Genomic DNA, 14,967 nt, shown 5'->3' with positions numbered 1-14,967 from the left:
CTGCTCCCAAGGGAGCTTCGTGTTGAGGAATGTAAGAATTTCCTTTCTAGGCAGAGAAGTCTGATTTTTCAAATTGATTTATTAATGGTGTTTGAACTGTGTCACGTAAGCTTGGGGAGCGATCAGTGTGTGGCTGCTGGAGGCTGATGTGCAGTAGGTGGCAGCTAATAAAGCACCAGCGAGCCTGCGCGGCACAGCCCCGCTCGCCTGGCGATAGCCGGGCTCACCCTGTGCTGTGGGGTGATTGAAGGGAGGTGGGAAGGGAAGAACCTTCAGTATTAAGCAGCAACAATATTATTTGTAAACTACTATCTTAAAAATTAAGACACGGAATGGGTGTGCATGGTCTGACTGGAAACTGCTCCAACACCTTGTGATCTCCAGCTGGCTGATCCTCTACAAAACACTTCCTACTTGGAGTTGCATTTTCTAATCTGTTACAAGAGCTCTAAAGTAACACTACCTTCTGATTTGCAGCTAATACAACATGCTTTGGAGTGAATGCTGAAATCCCTTGTGCTGTGAAATGCAGCACAGTGCTTCTAGCTTTGAAATTCTGTACCCCACAGCAGGCCAAGGATGGTACCAGGGCTGGGATCACATCGCCGTGCCTGTGCATTAAAGAGAGCCACAGAGATTGAAATGAGGCTCAAGCTTGGAGAAAGTGTTTCCAGAGACCCATTTGTGTGGGGACAGGAGCACAATGTAGGGATGAAATGTCAGGGATGTGTGTATGCTGTGCAGATCTGAACGTGGCGGCTTGTGTGAGTGGGTAAGGGGTGCTGGCATCCATTTACCCACAGGCTCTTTCCCAGAAGGGGTTTGTTACGGAGCTGTGCTGACCGTCTGGCTCACTTCCAACTCTGCTGGATGAAGACGTGCAAAAATTGGTCACAGTCCAGCATGTTTTAGTGGTAGAAAAGGATGATTAGGAAAAAATGTTTAAACAATATGAGGGGTTTCCAGGCACACGAATCCATGGCAGCAGCTGAGAGACACTCACTGTAGTTAGGAGAAGTTTGATTGATTTAGCTGATCTTGAGGATGCACTGAAAAATTTGGGGAGTGCTCTGAGTGAGGAGGCTTAGATACCCTTGGAGTGATTTTTCTTCATAGAGCCCTGCTCCTGGCACAGCGATGCTCCTGGAGGCAGGTTTCCTTGGGGTGCGGTGTGGGGTCGTTAAGTACAGACTCAGGTATTCATGGAGCAGCTCTACACTCACTTGTTAAATAAACCCCGCAGGGGGAATTGAGCGCTTTTTCCCTAAAACTTGTGTGTTGTCTGCTATTTAATATGATCTCTGCCACTGTTGATTTGTAATCTGTGCTTTCACCCCGAAGCGCATGTGGTTGTGCTCAGATATTTCCTTCTTTAAATCAATCACTTTCACCCTTTTCCAAAACACTTCTGGAGTTTATTGCTTTTAGTAAAGTGTTTGGACTGTCATTATTTATTACTGGCAAAGTGCTGACAACGTGCTCTTCCCAAATGAGTCTTTATGTGGAATATTTGTTTAACAGGTTTTGCAGGGGCGGCCTCGCTGCGCCCCGCGGGCTGGGCTGAGCCCATAGCACCCCAGGCTGAGCCTGGGCAGCAGCCCCCCCTGCACCAGCCCCCCAGCAAGGGGCTGGCTCAGATGCTGCTCGCCAGACCTGTGAGCCCACCACGCTTTGTTGTGCTGATTAATTCAACAGGATTTAAAATCCTAACCGAGGAAGCTCACACCGTGTGTAATTTATCTTTTTGGAGTATTTCTGCTGTTTGGCAATTTTTCCCTACTGCTTCATTATCTGAAAACTCCTGACTCTGGAGAGTAGCTGGTGAAGGATGTGGAGAGCTGTGCTCTTCCCACTGCAGCCTCCAGAGACTCCGTGCTGCTCATCTAAGACAACCACTTCATAAGCACTTCATGCTTACAGTATGAGGTCTTAGTTCTTTGATGCAGTCCTCTGCCTATAACAATTTAATGGGCTACAGCTCAGACTTCCAGGCAGTGTAAATTAAACTTGTTGGGGTTTTTCTATTGTTTGGCAGCTGTTCTATCCTGGTTACTTAAGTTCTCTGATCTAAATTAATCCCTGTATAGAGGAAGCTGCAGGAACATCTTCCTGCGTTCAGCCTTACATGGTGGGCTGCTGGGCTGCAGTAGATGATGCTCCCTTGTTAACGTCACCGGGGTTTGTTCCCTTCAGCCAGGGAGTGCTCTGATCTGGACAGAGCAGCACAGCACTGTGTTCCCCTGTCTTGGAGGGTCAGTTGGGGGGCGGGGGGATGCAGAGCACACACTGTCTGAGGATGCGTGCTGCAGCCGGGCCCTTCCCCTTCTACAGCTGCAAAAGTTAAATGGGGAAGCTAAAAGTGGAAAGAATCACTCACTCCTTCCTCATTCTCTCATGCGTTTGGGCTTTTATAAAACCTGAGTCTGGCACCACCAGCTCTCATTGATTTTTGGGAAACAGGATATTTTAGTAGCTTGGAAGGAGATGAAATGCTTGCAGAGCCCATATGTTGCTTGTTTTAGGCAAAGGGTCAGGGAGGTTTTAGAAAGTATTTAAATATTTGGTTTACACGATTAGACTAGATTGTCTGGAATGAAGTCCATTACCCGAGGTGATTCTTGCCTCACAGTGTTGTTTTTCATTGCAGCTCTTTGGGGTATGAGGTAGGTGTTCTGGCATTGCTGTGCCTGAGCACAGTAAAACTTAAGGACTGTGGAGGAACACACTGTATATGGGATCCTGGACCCCCCCGAGCCCCAGGTACCCACTCTTGGGGGAATGCGTTTTTGGGGAGTGAGCAGCTGCTGAGAGGTGTCCTGGTGTCTGTCAGGGAAACTCCAGCAGCTCCTTTCTCTGAACCAGGCTTGTCCCCTTCCACAGGCAGAGCTCTCCTGTTGGATTGCCCTTCCTGAGAGCTGCAGCCTGGTGCTGACTTCGTGTGGGTGCAGCTTGGGTCTCCGTTGTGCTGTCCTGTTTTCATGAGCTGTGGTCTTTGTAATCCACTGACTCTGGAAGGTACAATCCCTTTTATTTGAAGGTGTTCATTCCCATGGGATCCCAGGTCTTGCAGCACTGTTGTTAAGTTCATTTAAAATAAATGCAGTCATGATAGTGGGGTACTGGGGAGCAGGACCCAGCACACAGCCTGGCTTGTGATGTCCTCACTGACACAGGGCATTCCTCAGAGCTTTGCCCAGTGTCTCCACCACGCACATCCAGTCCAGCTGGAAAGCAAAAGCTTATCACTGGTGCCTCGCTGTGCATTGTTGATATTTTTATATGAATTTTGAAGCATCCTTTGATTTCTGGCACTTCCCCTTACGATCCTCCTGTTATTTTTTACGAGCACTTGCTTCTTAACTTCAAAAGCAGTTCATCACCTTCCTGCAGACAGCTATTAATACCTGGCTGGGAGCCGCCGGGTGTTCCTGGGCCTGTTGGACCAGAGTTACTCTCCAAAAACATTCCAGCAGCAGCCATACTGCACACAGACCTCAATCCACCTTTGCTAGCACACGAATGGTCTCTCATGCTGGTTCTGTTCCTGTCCTATGTAGTCCTGTTCCCTGGATTTAATGACTGAGAAGTAATTAAATCTCCCCTGGCCTGAGCTGTGCTGCTGCAGTTCCATCCTAGATTGCCTGGAAATTACTGTGAGCTGGGGAAAAATATTTCTGGCATTTAACCTGTGCTGGAACAATGTGGGTTCTGCTTCTGCGCTGGGGAGAGCGGGCTGGGGTCATGGTGGCTGGTCTGGTTGGGACAGGTGTCCGTCCATCCTTCCCTCCTTCCCAGCAGCACCAGATCCTCCTGGTTGCTTTCCCTTGGCAGGGAGGAGGAAAGCTGCTTCTTCATGTGACAGTTCAAAGGAAAATAATCGGCATGGGGGTAGTTAATGTGAGTTGCCATTCCTTAACGTTAGAGATTCCACTAAAGCACTAATAATTACTGTTAATATCTTTCAGTGGAAACTTTCAGAGTAGAGGAGTGCTGGTTGGAGCAGTATTTAACGGCGTGCTGCTGGCATGATAGGAATGCAAATAAGCGTTATTAGCCTAATGATTTTGCTGTCGCCATGGCTGTGCAGCAGTAGTGTTGTGAATATGTCATGCAGTACCCGTGAATTTGGAAAGTGTGTCAAAACACAACTTCAATTAGTTTGCTCTAATTATGGCTCTAGAGAGTTCATAACTATATCACTCCTCATTAAAAGAGATTTTCTTATATGGATTAATACAGCACATAAAGGGACGTTTGAGCGATCGGAGACAGAGCTGTGTGGAGGGAGGATGCCCATGCTGTCGTGGGAGGAGCAGTGGGTCTGGGGCAGCACCAGGGTCCAGATCCATCCTGTGGACTGCCAGGGCAGACAGGGCCTGGGTGGTATCCCTCACAGGCAGCTTTGTCCCTGAGCCGAGCAGATGATTCTGGACAGGCTCTTGAGTTTAGCAAAGAAACAACCAAAACAAACCCCACACCAACAGAAAAAAACAAACACAAAAGCCCTGGGAGCTGGTCTTGATGTGGAAATGGAGATCTGGCCTGAAAGCTTTGCTCTGATAAAGGTCAAGGAGCGTGGGTGCTCAGGAGCCCGTGTCACTCTGGCATCTCTGAATCCACCCCTGGGGGATGCTGTGCCCACCCTGCCCAGGGTCTCATCCTGACTGGTGGGCGCTGGCGCCTCGTGTAGCTCTGCAGAACGGGGAGAAGATCCCTGCGCTCTCAGGTGAGCGGTTGGTGAAGGGTTAAAGGAGTAATTGTTTAAATCTTTTAGGCTTTCCTCCCAGTTCTGTGTTAATTTGATGAAGAACTTCACCCTAATTAAATATTCAAATTAGGAATAAGTGTCAATATGGCTTCCCGTTGCCTGGAATGATGATTAATTGTATTCAAAACTCTAGTGGCCGCTGTAATCTAAACCAAACCGTTGTTCTTGATTATTTCTGCAACACATTTACCATGTTTTTGTTTTAAAATTTAAACTAGTAATTGATTTGCCATATGCTGCAGAGCTGCACATACTTTCACGATATGTGTTTAGGAACTTGGGGACTTCATAATTGGGATTTTCTTGCTTTCCAATGGCAGCCTCTTTTTTTTTTTGTCTTCTACAATGCAAAGTGATTTGGCTTTCACAACACATAAGGAAAATACATTATGCAATCAACCTAGTAGGTATAAGTTATATTCATTCTGGCCAAAGTTTGCATTAATTTAAAATAAATTAGTCTTTGTTTCCCAGGTTTTCCCTACAATGTCATGCTTTTAACAGGGGGAGGGGGAGAGCTGGACTCCTCCGAACAGTCCCTGCCCTCTGTCTTGTGGTCTTGTAGCTAAGTGCTGTCCTTGGAGAGGGCTGGTGCTCTGCGGCAGCTCGCTGGGAGTGATGAGGTGTGTGTTCGTCCTACCTCAGACATGGAAGGGGGCGCCTGAGTTGCCCATCTCCAAACACCCTTATAACAGCCAAGGCATGAGCCCTCCTGGTGCTGGCAGGCTGGTCCCGGCCGTGAGCCTTGGGAGCAGTGGCCAGAGCGCTGCCCACTGAGAGTAGCTCTGGAGGCGCCTGCCTGTAGCCATCCTGATTCCTGCAGCTGCAGGGCCCCTTTTCCCATCCCTCAGGCTGAAGCAGGGAGCGAATGGAGGAGCCAGGCAGTGAGGTGTGGGTGTGCCACCTCCCTTGCCGTGTTCCTGCCCGCATGGTCACAGCCTCCCCGGCGGCCAGCGATTCACTGCAGTTACACTCGTGGAACGTGCGCCGTGTCAGCATGTGGTGTGGTGGAAGCCGGGGCAGTGTGAGCTGCCAGGCGCAGGGGTGCTGACTGGGGACCCGGTGCAGAGCAGGCTGAGGATTCGGAGCTTTACCGCTGATGGCTCCACCGCGGTTCTGGTGCAGGGCCCTGAGCCAGCCCTGGGATGCTGCGACCCTCCGGCCCAAGGGATGCAGCATGAGTGGCCCCGATGGCTCAGGGGTGTGGGGAGGGGCTGTCTGGGTGGGCGAGGGTCAGCTCTCCTGCGGCAGGAGCTGGTAGGAACATCTCAAACGCTCTGCTTGAAATGGCCTGTGAAGTAAATGTGCTTCGTTTACTCCCAGAACAGTTCCTGCTATGGTGGTTGGGGTGAAGAAAGCGTCCCCCGTACCAGCAAGAGAAATTGCAGAGTCTCTGCTGGCTGTTTCGGTGCCTTGGAAAGTATTTTTGGATACTGCTATTAAAATACAAATGAAAAGCGTGTAATGCCTACAGGCACTGGTCTTCTGGTTTAAAGTGTGTTCATGACAAACCTGCCTCTGCTCGCAAAGACTCTCATATGGATTGTGTTTGAAACGGCAAACTGCTCGCCAAACTTGAAAATATTTTCACACCATCTTTTTTTGGTTAGAAATAGCTTTGGGAAGCACAAGCCAACTCAAGCTGATGTTTGCTTTTTCTTATTTTATCCCACTGTTCACCATCAACTGCGTCAAGGTCTAAAAATATATAGTTCTTCACAAAACGTGTCCTGTTTCTAAAGGCTGATAATTTCCAGATGATTTGCTCAATAGATAAAACCTGCTAGCTAAGAACACGGATCTGTTCTCTGCTGGGGGGAACACCGGGCCCTTTCTTGCAGATGTTGGTAGAGGACACAGGAGCTGCCTGTCCCTTCTGGAGAAGGGTGATGCCAGGGGTCTCTCCCTGTCCCATAGCTCTGGCTGGCATGAGGTGCCTCTGCTCTCACCCTGCACTAAGCCTCTGTGAAGAGGGAGCATCTTCAGCGTGCGTGGCAGTGGGGTCCAGAGCAGTAATGACTGTGTGCAAACTCACACAGACCTGGACTGAGCTTTAGAAAAACACAGACTGGAATTAAAAGGGAAAAAGCCTGAGTCTCCCAGCAAAGCACAGCTGTCTGTGGGCTCTTGGTAACGCTTCCTAGGAAAGGCTCCTTTCTCAGGGCACAGTGCTCCAAGGAGCTCCGTGGCTGAGCCGGCCGGGCGTGCAGCCCTGCAGTGGAGGCAGAGCTGTGTCTGTGCAGTGAGCGGCCATGCTCCTGCTTCCCCCTGCCCGGCATGTCCAGGCGCTTCCTGGGCTGTGTCCTGTGCTGGCTGGCTGTGCCTGGAGGGCTCTCTCTCTGTCCTCTGTGCCAGAGGCTGGTGCAGAGCAGCTCTTGGCTTCAGCAGCTCTGCATGTTCTGGGAAGGTCGCCCACCTTGCCTTCTAGCCTGTGTCCAGGCTTGCCTTTTGTTGGATTTTGCTTTTAACTAGCTCCCAGATGCTGAAAACAGTTTCAAATTCACTTCCATGCAGCCCGTTTTTCCTATTTATAGGCAAGTTTAACAGAAGATGTAAAAATATCTCTGTGTGCAGGAGTGCTGGGCAGAGCGCGGTTGGGACGGCGGGCGTCGTGCACGGCTGCAGCCAGAGATGTGACGAGTGTAGTTCGGCTTCTTGGGGCTGGGGTGAGGAGCCCAGTGTGTGCATGGCCCCGGCACAGGGAGCATGGGAGCGTGCCGCAGGCTCCGGGGACGTCGGGACCAGGCCTTACTTAGTGACAGCTTCAAAGATCTTGTTTAGTAACACAGTTGGAAGGTTTTTGGCATGGAAAGATACAAAGCATGTGGGGTTAGGCTTCATGCCTTGCAGGAAATGCAGTTGAGCCCCTCAGGGTGCTCAGATGAGCTCTTGGTGCCTTGTGTTGACACTTGGGTTTGCAGAGAGGGGCTGAGCTCACAGGCTGCTGTGCAGACTGGCCCTGGGTGCTGGCTCCCCAGGAGCGGCCGTGTCCTGCCCAGGGGTGGATAACCGTCTCCATAGTGCTTTGGTTGTCAGCTGAGTCCAGTGTTCAGGGGGGCAGAGAGGGCTGATGCCAGGGTGATCTTGCTCACAGCTGGACTGAGGAGCGGGTAGAGGAGCTGAACCATCAGGCTCTACTCCTGGCCTGCCCTGGCTTTTGGAAGCAGGGTTGGCATTGGTGTTTGTGGTTAAACTGGCTGGAAGCGCCACGCAGGAGCGAGCTGACAGCAACAGCATCTTCTGCTCTGCAGTAACATCCTCTCCATTTCCCATCTCTCCCCCTCAGGCACATCTCGCTGACGCTCCCTGCCAGCTTCCGAGGGAAGAGCCACAGCACTCGCCTGGACTTGGAGCACCAGCACTCAAACTTGTATGCCATATCAGGTAAGTGTGCTCGCGCCGCAGTGTCTCTCCTCTGCAGTCAGTAGTGTACCCAGGTAAAACAGCCCTGCTCGTGCGAGCAGCCTGGAGAGTGGCACCTACAGAGCTGACATCCAGCTCTGCCTTGTGCCTATAAGTGGTAAGAGCAGCCGGGGTGCGGGGAGACCCCAGGAGATGCCCAGGCACCTGTGTCACTGGCAGCAGGCGTTGCTGTGGAGATGGCAGCCCTTGGGGAGGGATGCTGCTGGCCGCAGAGCTGCTAGGTCAGGGCTTGGGTGGAAAGCAGCCCTATGTGAACGTTGCTCAGTGCCTTTTTCATGATGCTCCCAGGTGAGTTGTAAGAGAGTCTGTGCCTGCTCAGAGGAAGCCTTGTTGCGCCCACCAGGGCTCAGCTCCCCATGTGCTGTTGTATGTGACACTCAGTGTACCCAGGAAAACTTAGATGAGACCTTTGCTCTTTCCCATTTCTGTAGTCTAGATCCTGTTACTGCACAGACTTGTTTTCTTAGTATCAGGGAACATTTGAAGTGAGATGGTAGGAAATGGGGCAATTGGTGTTATCTTTAAGCAGCGTGTCCTTGCACGCTTTGTCCCTCTAGCTTCGGCTTTCCCTGTGTTCACCATTCCAGGCCAGTATAGAAGTGCTAGAGCTAGTGATGGTTTCCAGATGTCAGTGTGGAAAAAAAACTGGCAATGAATATTTTAGCTGGTTTTATTTTTAACTAGCCCTGGTCTGCGGGGAGAATGTGTATTTGAGTATAGGGAGCAGTGAGGTTCGAGCCTGCCCCTTTATCTGTGCAGGGCAGGTTCTCCTTACTGTGCTTCAGGACTGTGCGGTGGGTCTGGTTGGGAGCTGCGTCCCTGTGAGCTGTCCCTGACAGCTCCGCTCCCCTGGACGAGGTCCTGCCTGGAAGGGCTTGTCTTCCTCAAGAAGCAGCTAAAAAGGAGCACAGCCTGGTTCTTGGGGCCTGGGAAGAAATGCCTTAGGGAGTGAGAGGCCGGGATGCTTGTGACAGAGCTGTGCCTCACGGACTGTCGCTGGCACTCCAGATGTCTGGCAGTTAATTATGATCCACAGGGATAGGACTTTGGTTCTGTGAGCTAAAGAAAAGGTGTGGGCCTGTGTCACCTACCTCTTCTCTTCAGGGGTAGCTCACAGCCCGTGCCTCTGCTGAGTAGTACTGGGGTCCGAGAGAGTTCTCCTGAGATTTAGGTAACGCTGCCCCTGAACAGATACCATGATCAGTGGGGCGGAATCGCACTGAGACATGCTTTGTATGTCACTTCTGCTGGAGGGGAAGGAGGATGGCTTTAAAGCTGACTCAGTCAAAACCGAACTGAAGTGCTGTCCCCTCCTCTGGCTGAAGGGGACTCTTAGAGCAGCACCGGGCTGGGTGGGCGTCACGGCAGGTACTGCTCGTGCATAATCAGGGGAGAGGAGATGGCAAAAATGTGCCACTCAGACTCCTGCTATTAATAGTGAGTGACACTTCTAACACGGGAACATGGCATTAATTCATGTACCATAATCAAAGGGTTATTTAAAAGGTAATCTCTGACTGAAACTGCAGCTTCGGGTTCCTAAATAGATGGAATATAACAATTGCATAATTCTTGTCAGTACTGGTTTTTCTTGTTCCTCTCCTGCCCTAATGGATTTAGATACGTGAGGGAAGGCGTGTTCCCCTGTCCGCACAGGAGACAGTCCTGCATGCAGGGCAGAGAGCTGCTCTCTCCTGAGAAGGCATTGGAAGTGCAGACAGCAAGGCAGCACCTCTGCACAGTACTGAGGGTCACCCTGCTCCAGGACTCCCTGGGACTGTGCAGCTCACAGTGCAGCCAGGAAAGGTGACCTACTTTGCAGGGAACCAGAGCGTGTTACCAGATAACTGTGGGCAGAGCACAGACAGGCCTGAGAGCTGGGCACAGCATCACGCCGCCACGTTTGCGCACGCACACTCAGTCAAAGGGTAGAACTTCTTTTTCCCCACAGCACGTTCTCCTCCAGACTGTCGTTCCACAGGCTGCGGTGCGTACGGTGCTGTAATGGCTATTGCAGCTGTGAGTTGTTTCTGAAGAAAGGGTCTTGTCATGTGAAACATCCTGTGCACTGGCAGGGATCTTCATGCATAACTCCTGACCACCGCTGCCTCCTCAGCGGCTGTGATGAGGTGCTGTGACAATTCCCTGTGCGTGCCTCAGCGTTGCCGAGGTAGCTTAGCCCCCAGCCGCGCTGTGGAAACCATTCCCAAGTTTCCTGTGACGTGGTGCAGTTTGCAGCCAGCCTGTTTCATCTGCGCCGCAGCGCCATGGCAACGGGAGATTTATTAACATGCTTCCACCCTCATCCCTAATTGCTCTGCCGGGAGGTGGTGTGCCACGGGCAGCCCCTGCCCGCGGCGTGCTGGGAGGACGTGCGGGCTGCGGCAGGGGCTGTGATGGGTGCGGGACTCTGGTGTGGCCACGCGTGGACAAGCCTGTGGGCTCCCTCTCTTGGCTCCCGACAAAACAGGAGGCTGGTGCTGGCACAGGGAGACAAAAGGCATCATGAACGGTCCCCAACCTGCCCGTTTCCTATCGCCTGGGTTCGGGTTCCTGTGGTGGGGCCGAGCTGTTTGGGAGGGGAGGGCTGCCAGGGAGGGTGTCGCAGCACGCTTCTGTCCCTAGGCACCAGGGTGTCTCAGCAGTCAGTGAAGATGATGCTTCGGCTGGGGTTCAGCCTGTTGGTGGGAGGGGAGGTGGGTCTGGGTGATGGAGCTACTCTGCATCTCAAAATGCATTTGGGCAGATCCCCATTGGAGCTGTCCTGCTCCTCCTTGGCAGAGGTAACGGAATTGTTAGCACAAAGCTGGAGTGGAGGGAAAGACAGCCCCGAAAGCAGTAATTACAGCTCTCAGCCAGCCTGTTATTACTTCCAGTCTCGGCAGGGAAGTGGTGGGTGACCAGAAAGCTGGGGACACTCCTCTTTGCAGAGTGACCCAAGGAATCGCTCTCTGACAGGGTGTGTGTAGGAAGCTATCCCCAGACCTCACGGCCCCACGCCACTGTGGCACAGCGCTGCTGGCTCTGTGCCCGTGAGTGCCCTGGTCCCACCCCATGCCATGCGCTGAATTACTCCTGACTTGATGTGCACAAGGTCTCTGGGTGCTGCTGGGAGCGCGGTGCTGAGGAGCTGACAGGCTTAATATGCATGTTGGAGCGGGCAGCTGCTGGAAGAAGAATGCCTTGCTCCAGACAGACCTGTCGACAGACACTGCTCAGTATTTCACGGCGTAGTCTTTCTTCATGGCCTTCAGCTTAATTAAGATGTTGTTGTGACTACATACTGCCTTCATTTCAGACTTCACCATCTCCTGGCTGCATATTGCTGTGGCTTATCAGAGCTGCAAGGACAGTGAGGGAGAGAGGAGCCCCTCTCAGGCAGCCGCAGATAATAACGCACAGGGAAAATTCCTGAATGAAGTGAAAAATTATTTATAATAATGGTACTCAAATAGAAGGGAAATAAGTCACTCTAAGGGTATATAAATTTTTATGATAGTGTATAAACAGCCATAGCTTGCCTTGTCTCCCATCTATCCCTGCAGAGAATGAGGGCAACATCTAGCATAAAGAAAAATATAATAAGAAAAGGGAGAAATGAATGGGAAGAGCTGGAGGATTGATCACTCCACGTATTTGTATATCCTGATGTAAAAGGTGCTGCTGACAGGTGGCGAGGTTTCTTCTGTATAAAACCATGTGTGTGCTGTCAGGGCGGTGTGAGCAGCCTTGTTTCGATTGATGAATTGCCTGCTTTCTTGATTAAACCTTCCGTCACTTAAGAAACAAAAAGCCTGTGTTTGGATGGCAGAGTGGGACATGTCAGAAAAACCTGTCTGCTTTACCTTTGTGCAGATGTTGGGCACAGACTGTAACATGTATTATTAAAACGAATGTGGCATTTACTGTGCATTATTTCTTTCCTGGGAGAAAGGACCTGTAAATTATATGCTAATAATAAGCTTTAACCCTTTCGGAAACCAGGAGATCTCGGAGTGCCGATACCCTGCCGGCCGCGCTAATTGGATGGGCTCCGGTGCCACCACAGCGCTCTGAAGTTAATAAACAGTGTGTTCCAGTCCGGGATGCCACTGCCTCTTGGGGATCTTGCCTCTAATAAGTTTTCTGCTGTGTAAGTGCCACTGAAACATAACCCTCTAGAATTGCAAAACCTTCCTTGAAAGCCCCCTTCAAACTCTGCTCGTGGGCCAGAGCTGTCTCCTGCCTGGGGACCGTGGGCGCTGCGGGGCTTGCAGGGCCAGCCATGCACAGTAACTCTGGCGCCGGCACAGCCTCCCCACACCAGCCTCCCAGTTTGAGGTGTGTGCAGCCGACTGGGGAAAAGGATTAGGAGTGGGGGTGGAAAACTCTTGACACGCCTTGCAGAGCACGTGGAAAAGCGGGGACTGAGCGTGCGGAGTGAGATTTTTACAGTCTCAGCTGTGGCTTCTGGAGAACCAGGAGCTGGTCTGAGCTGTGGGCTCCCCAAGTTGGGTTTGCTTGGTGGGGTGGAGTGCCCAGAGCCGCACTCCACTCGACCACCACCTCCTGCCCTTCCTGCACCCTCCCTGCACCCTTCCTCCACACTCTGACTGTGGCTGCTGCTGTTCCCTGAAAATGCCGCTGCTCTTGGCTGATACTGAGCCCAAGGTGAAGGTGTCCACCCTTTCTAAGGGGGAATGCCATGTCCTCTGGGCTGCAGCTTAAATGTCACATCCCGAAACATGTCACGCACTTTATCTGCTGATAAAGAGCCAGTTGTTGTTGCGATTGTGGGCGAGACTGTGATATTTGTTGTTCACTCGCTTAGGAGCGGTGGGATTTCAGAGCAGTCCTTTGATGTAGCAATGTCTCTGCTATATTTCTTATTCTAAACAGCATTATTTTATAGTCGTCTTTAGCCGTGTTATCAGCACAGTTAACGTGTGTGAAGGGGTTTTCCCAATGAAGCTGGACTGAGCGCTGAGGAAGGGAATCATGGCCAGTCACCAGGGTGGTGTGGGCTCAGCAGCTCGCTGTGAGGGCTGTTTGAGGGCAGCTCTCATCAGTGGCACTTTCTTTGGTCTGGAATTATGCTCCTGTGTTTATTTACATATCATTGGCCTTAAGTAAATTTACCTCAAAGGAGTAAATATTTATTTTAATGGGTGTTTATTATTGGTCTCTATATAAATACTGCTTTATTGTATTTAAATATTTACCTACCCCCTCACAACACTTCATAGAAAGGTCAGGACAAACCCGGTGATCCTGTCAGGTAGTGGGACGGCTGCGTCACGATGCCCGGTGGGCTGCAGGAGCAGCTTGGGGCGGCAGGTGGTCAGAGCTGTTGTGACGTTGGAAGGGTGGGCTGCTGCACTGATAGAGATGTTTGCAATTGTAGGTGCCAACCAGAGCATGGATCTGCTGGGTCACAGCAGGAGGTGACGTCGAAGTGGCAGGAGAGTCCCCTGGGGCAGAGCCCCCCAGGGAGGGGGCAGAGGGGCTCAGTCCTGTGGAGCCCGGCAAGAGGAACTGGGGACATCAGCAGCACAGCTGTGGGAGAGGGGGTTGCTCGTGGGAGATGCCCCAAGGTTTGGTGTGGGTTCCTCTCTGGGTTATCTCCAGGCCCAGGGAGGCAGCAGCCAGTGGAAACTGATGTTAATGACCTGGAACAACATCAAAACCCGTGGATCCCTGGAACGGAAGCTGGGTTCTCCTCTGTGTGGGATAAAGCCGGTCTTGGTGGGGAAAGTTGTAATGTGCCGGGTGAGTTCAGTTGGCAGTGGTTATTCAGGGGCTGCTCTCGCAGCAGCCGTTTGCAGCCAGATTCCTCCTTCCTTTCTGGAGCCAGCGATGGACCCAGTGTGGCTGAGCTCGGCTCCAGAGGAGCCCTGGCAGCTGGGTGTTCCCTGTGAGGCGATGGGCTTGGGAACCCATGTTACCCCTCTTCTTTTTTCATCCTTCCTTTTTTTCTTAACTTTTTTCTTTTTTTCCTTCTTTTAATCTCTCAGAGGTCTTTCTAGATCAAGAAATGGAAGAATAAATAATTTTGTTCCATTTCAGTGCTCATACATCAGCTTGTTTCTTGTTGCAAAATGTCAGGTTATCTATGCCACAACTGCCACGTACTTCTCGTCGCTGTGCATTTCCTTTTGAAAGATCCTGTATCTTTTATCTGCCTGTAATGAGGACAGACATTTTAATCAGAGGTTAGTCATTTAGTTTTGCAAACTATTGTTTTGCTTCATCATTTTTGCAGATAATTAAATGGTTCACTTGGCACAGTGTGTCTGCTTTATTAAAACAGGTAATTTTGGGGAAAAAAAAAAGGAAGATGCTATTTTTTTGGATCAGTGCACAAGAATTGCCTCTATCTTCATCTTCCAGCATGGTTTCTGGTGGGTTTGAGAGACCCTCCTATGTTGAAATATGTTAGTACACCCCGCTTGCTAAAGGGGGAGGTCCTGCGCCGCATCTTCCTCTCGGCCCAGACTCCCACGTGTGTGTTCTCTGTGCCTCTGCAGAGAAACGGAACTGAACTCGCTTCGTGTGACCCCGAATTTCGATCGGAGTGGTCCCAAAAGCAGACAAGCTGTGACACAGGCTGTATTCTGCACTGAAACCTCTTCTCTGAGTCCCAGATTAAAGTCAGCCTGTCCTTTGCCCTGCTGCAGTTTCTGGTCTCTGGACTTAGACCTGGGTAATATATATATTATCCAAACCACAACAGGTTTGGAACAGCAGGAATTGGGACAGACTGAAGACTCGTGTAAAATGCTGCCACTGCGTATTTC

General features: G+C 51.1%; 1 protein-coding gene across 2 annotated transcripts in view; it reads left to right on the top strand.

The window, feature by feature from the left end:
- Window positions 1-14,967, top strand: part of MVB12B (multivesicular body subunit 12B) — a gene marked incomplete at its 5' end in the record, with an annotated part of 59,403 nt that overhangs the window by 22,734 nt on the left and 21,702 nt on the right. For both annotated transcript variants that reach the window (XM_084272359.1, XM_084272358.1), the window contains one exon: window positions 8,055-8,152. In XM_084272359.1, coding sequence (XP_084128485.1) covers window positions 8,055-8,152 — 98 coding nt within the window. The remainder of the gene's footprint in view (window positions 1-8,054; window positions 8,153-14,967) is intronic.

The sequence above is a fragment of the Gallinula chloropus genome, assembly GCF_964237585.1.
Source record: "Gallinula chloropus genome assembly, chromosome: 18".
NCBI lineage: Eukaryota > Metazoa > Chordata > Aves > Gruiformes > Rallidae > Gallinula > Gallinula chloropus.
Note: the sequence above shows the minus strand (reverse complement) of the source record. Positions and strands in the feature narration are given on the sequence as shown.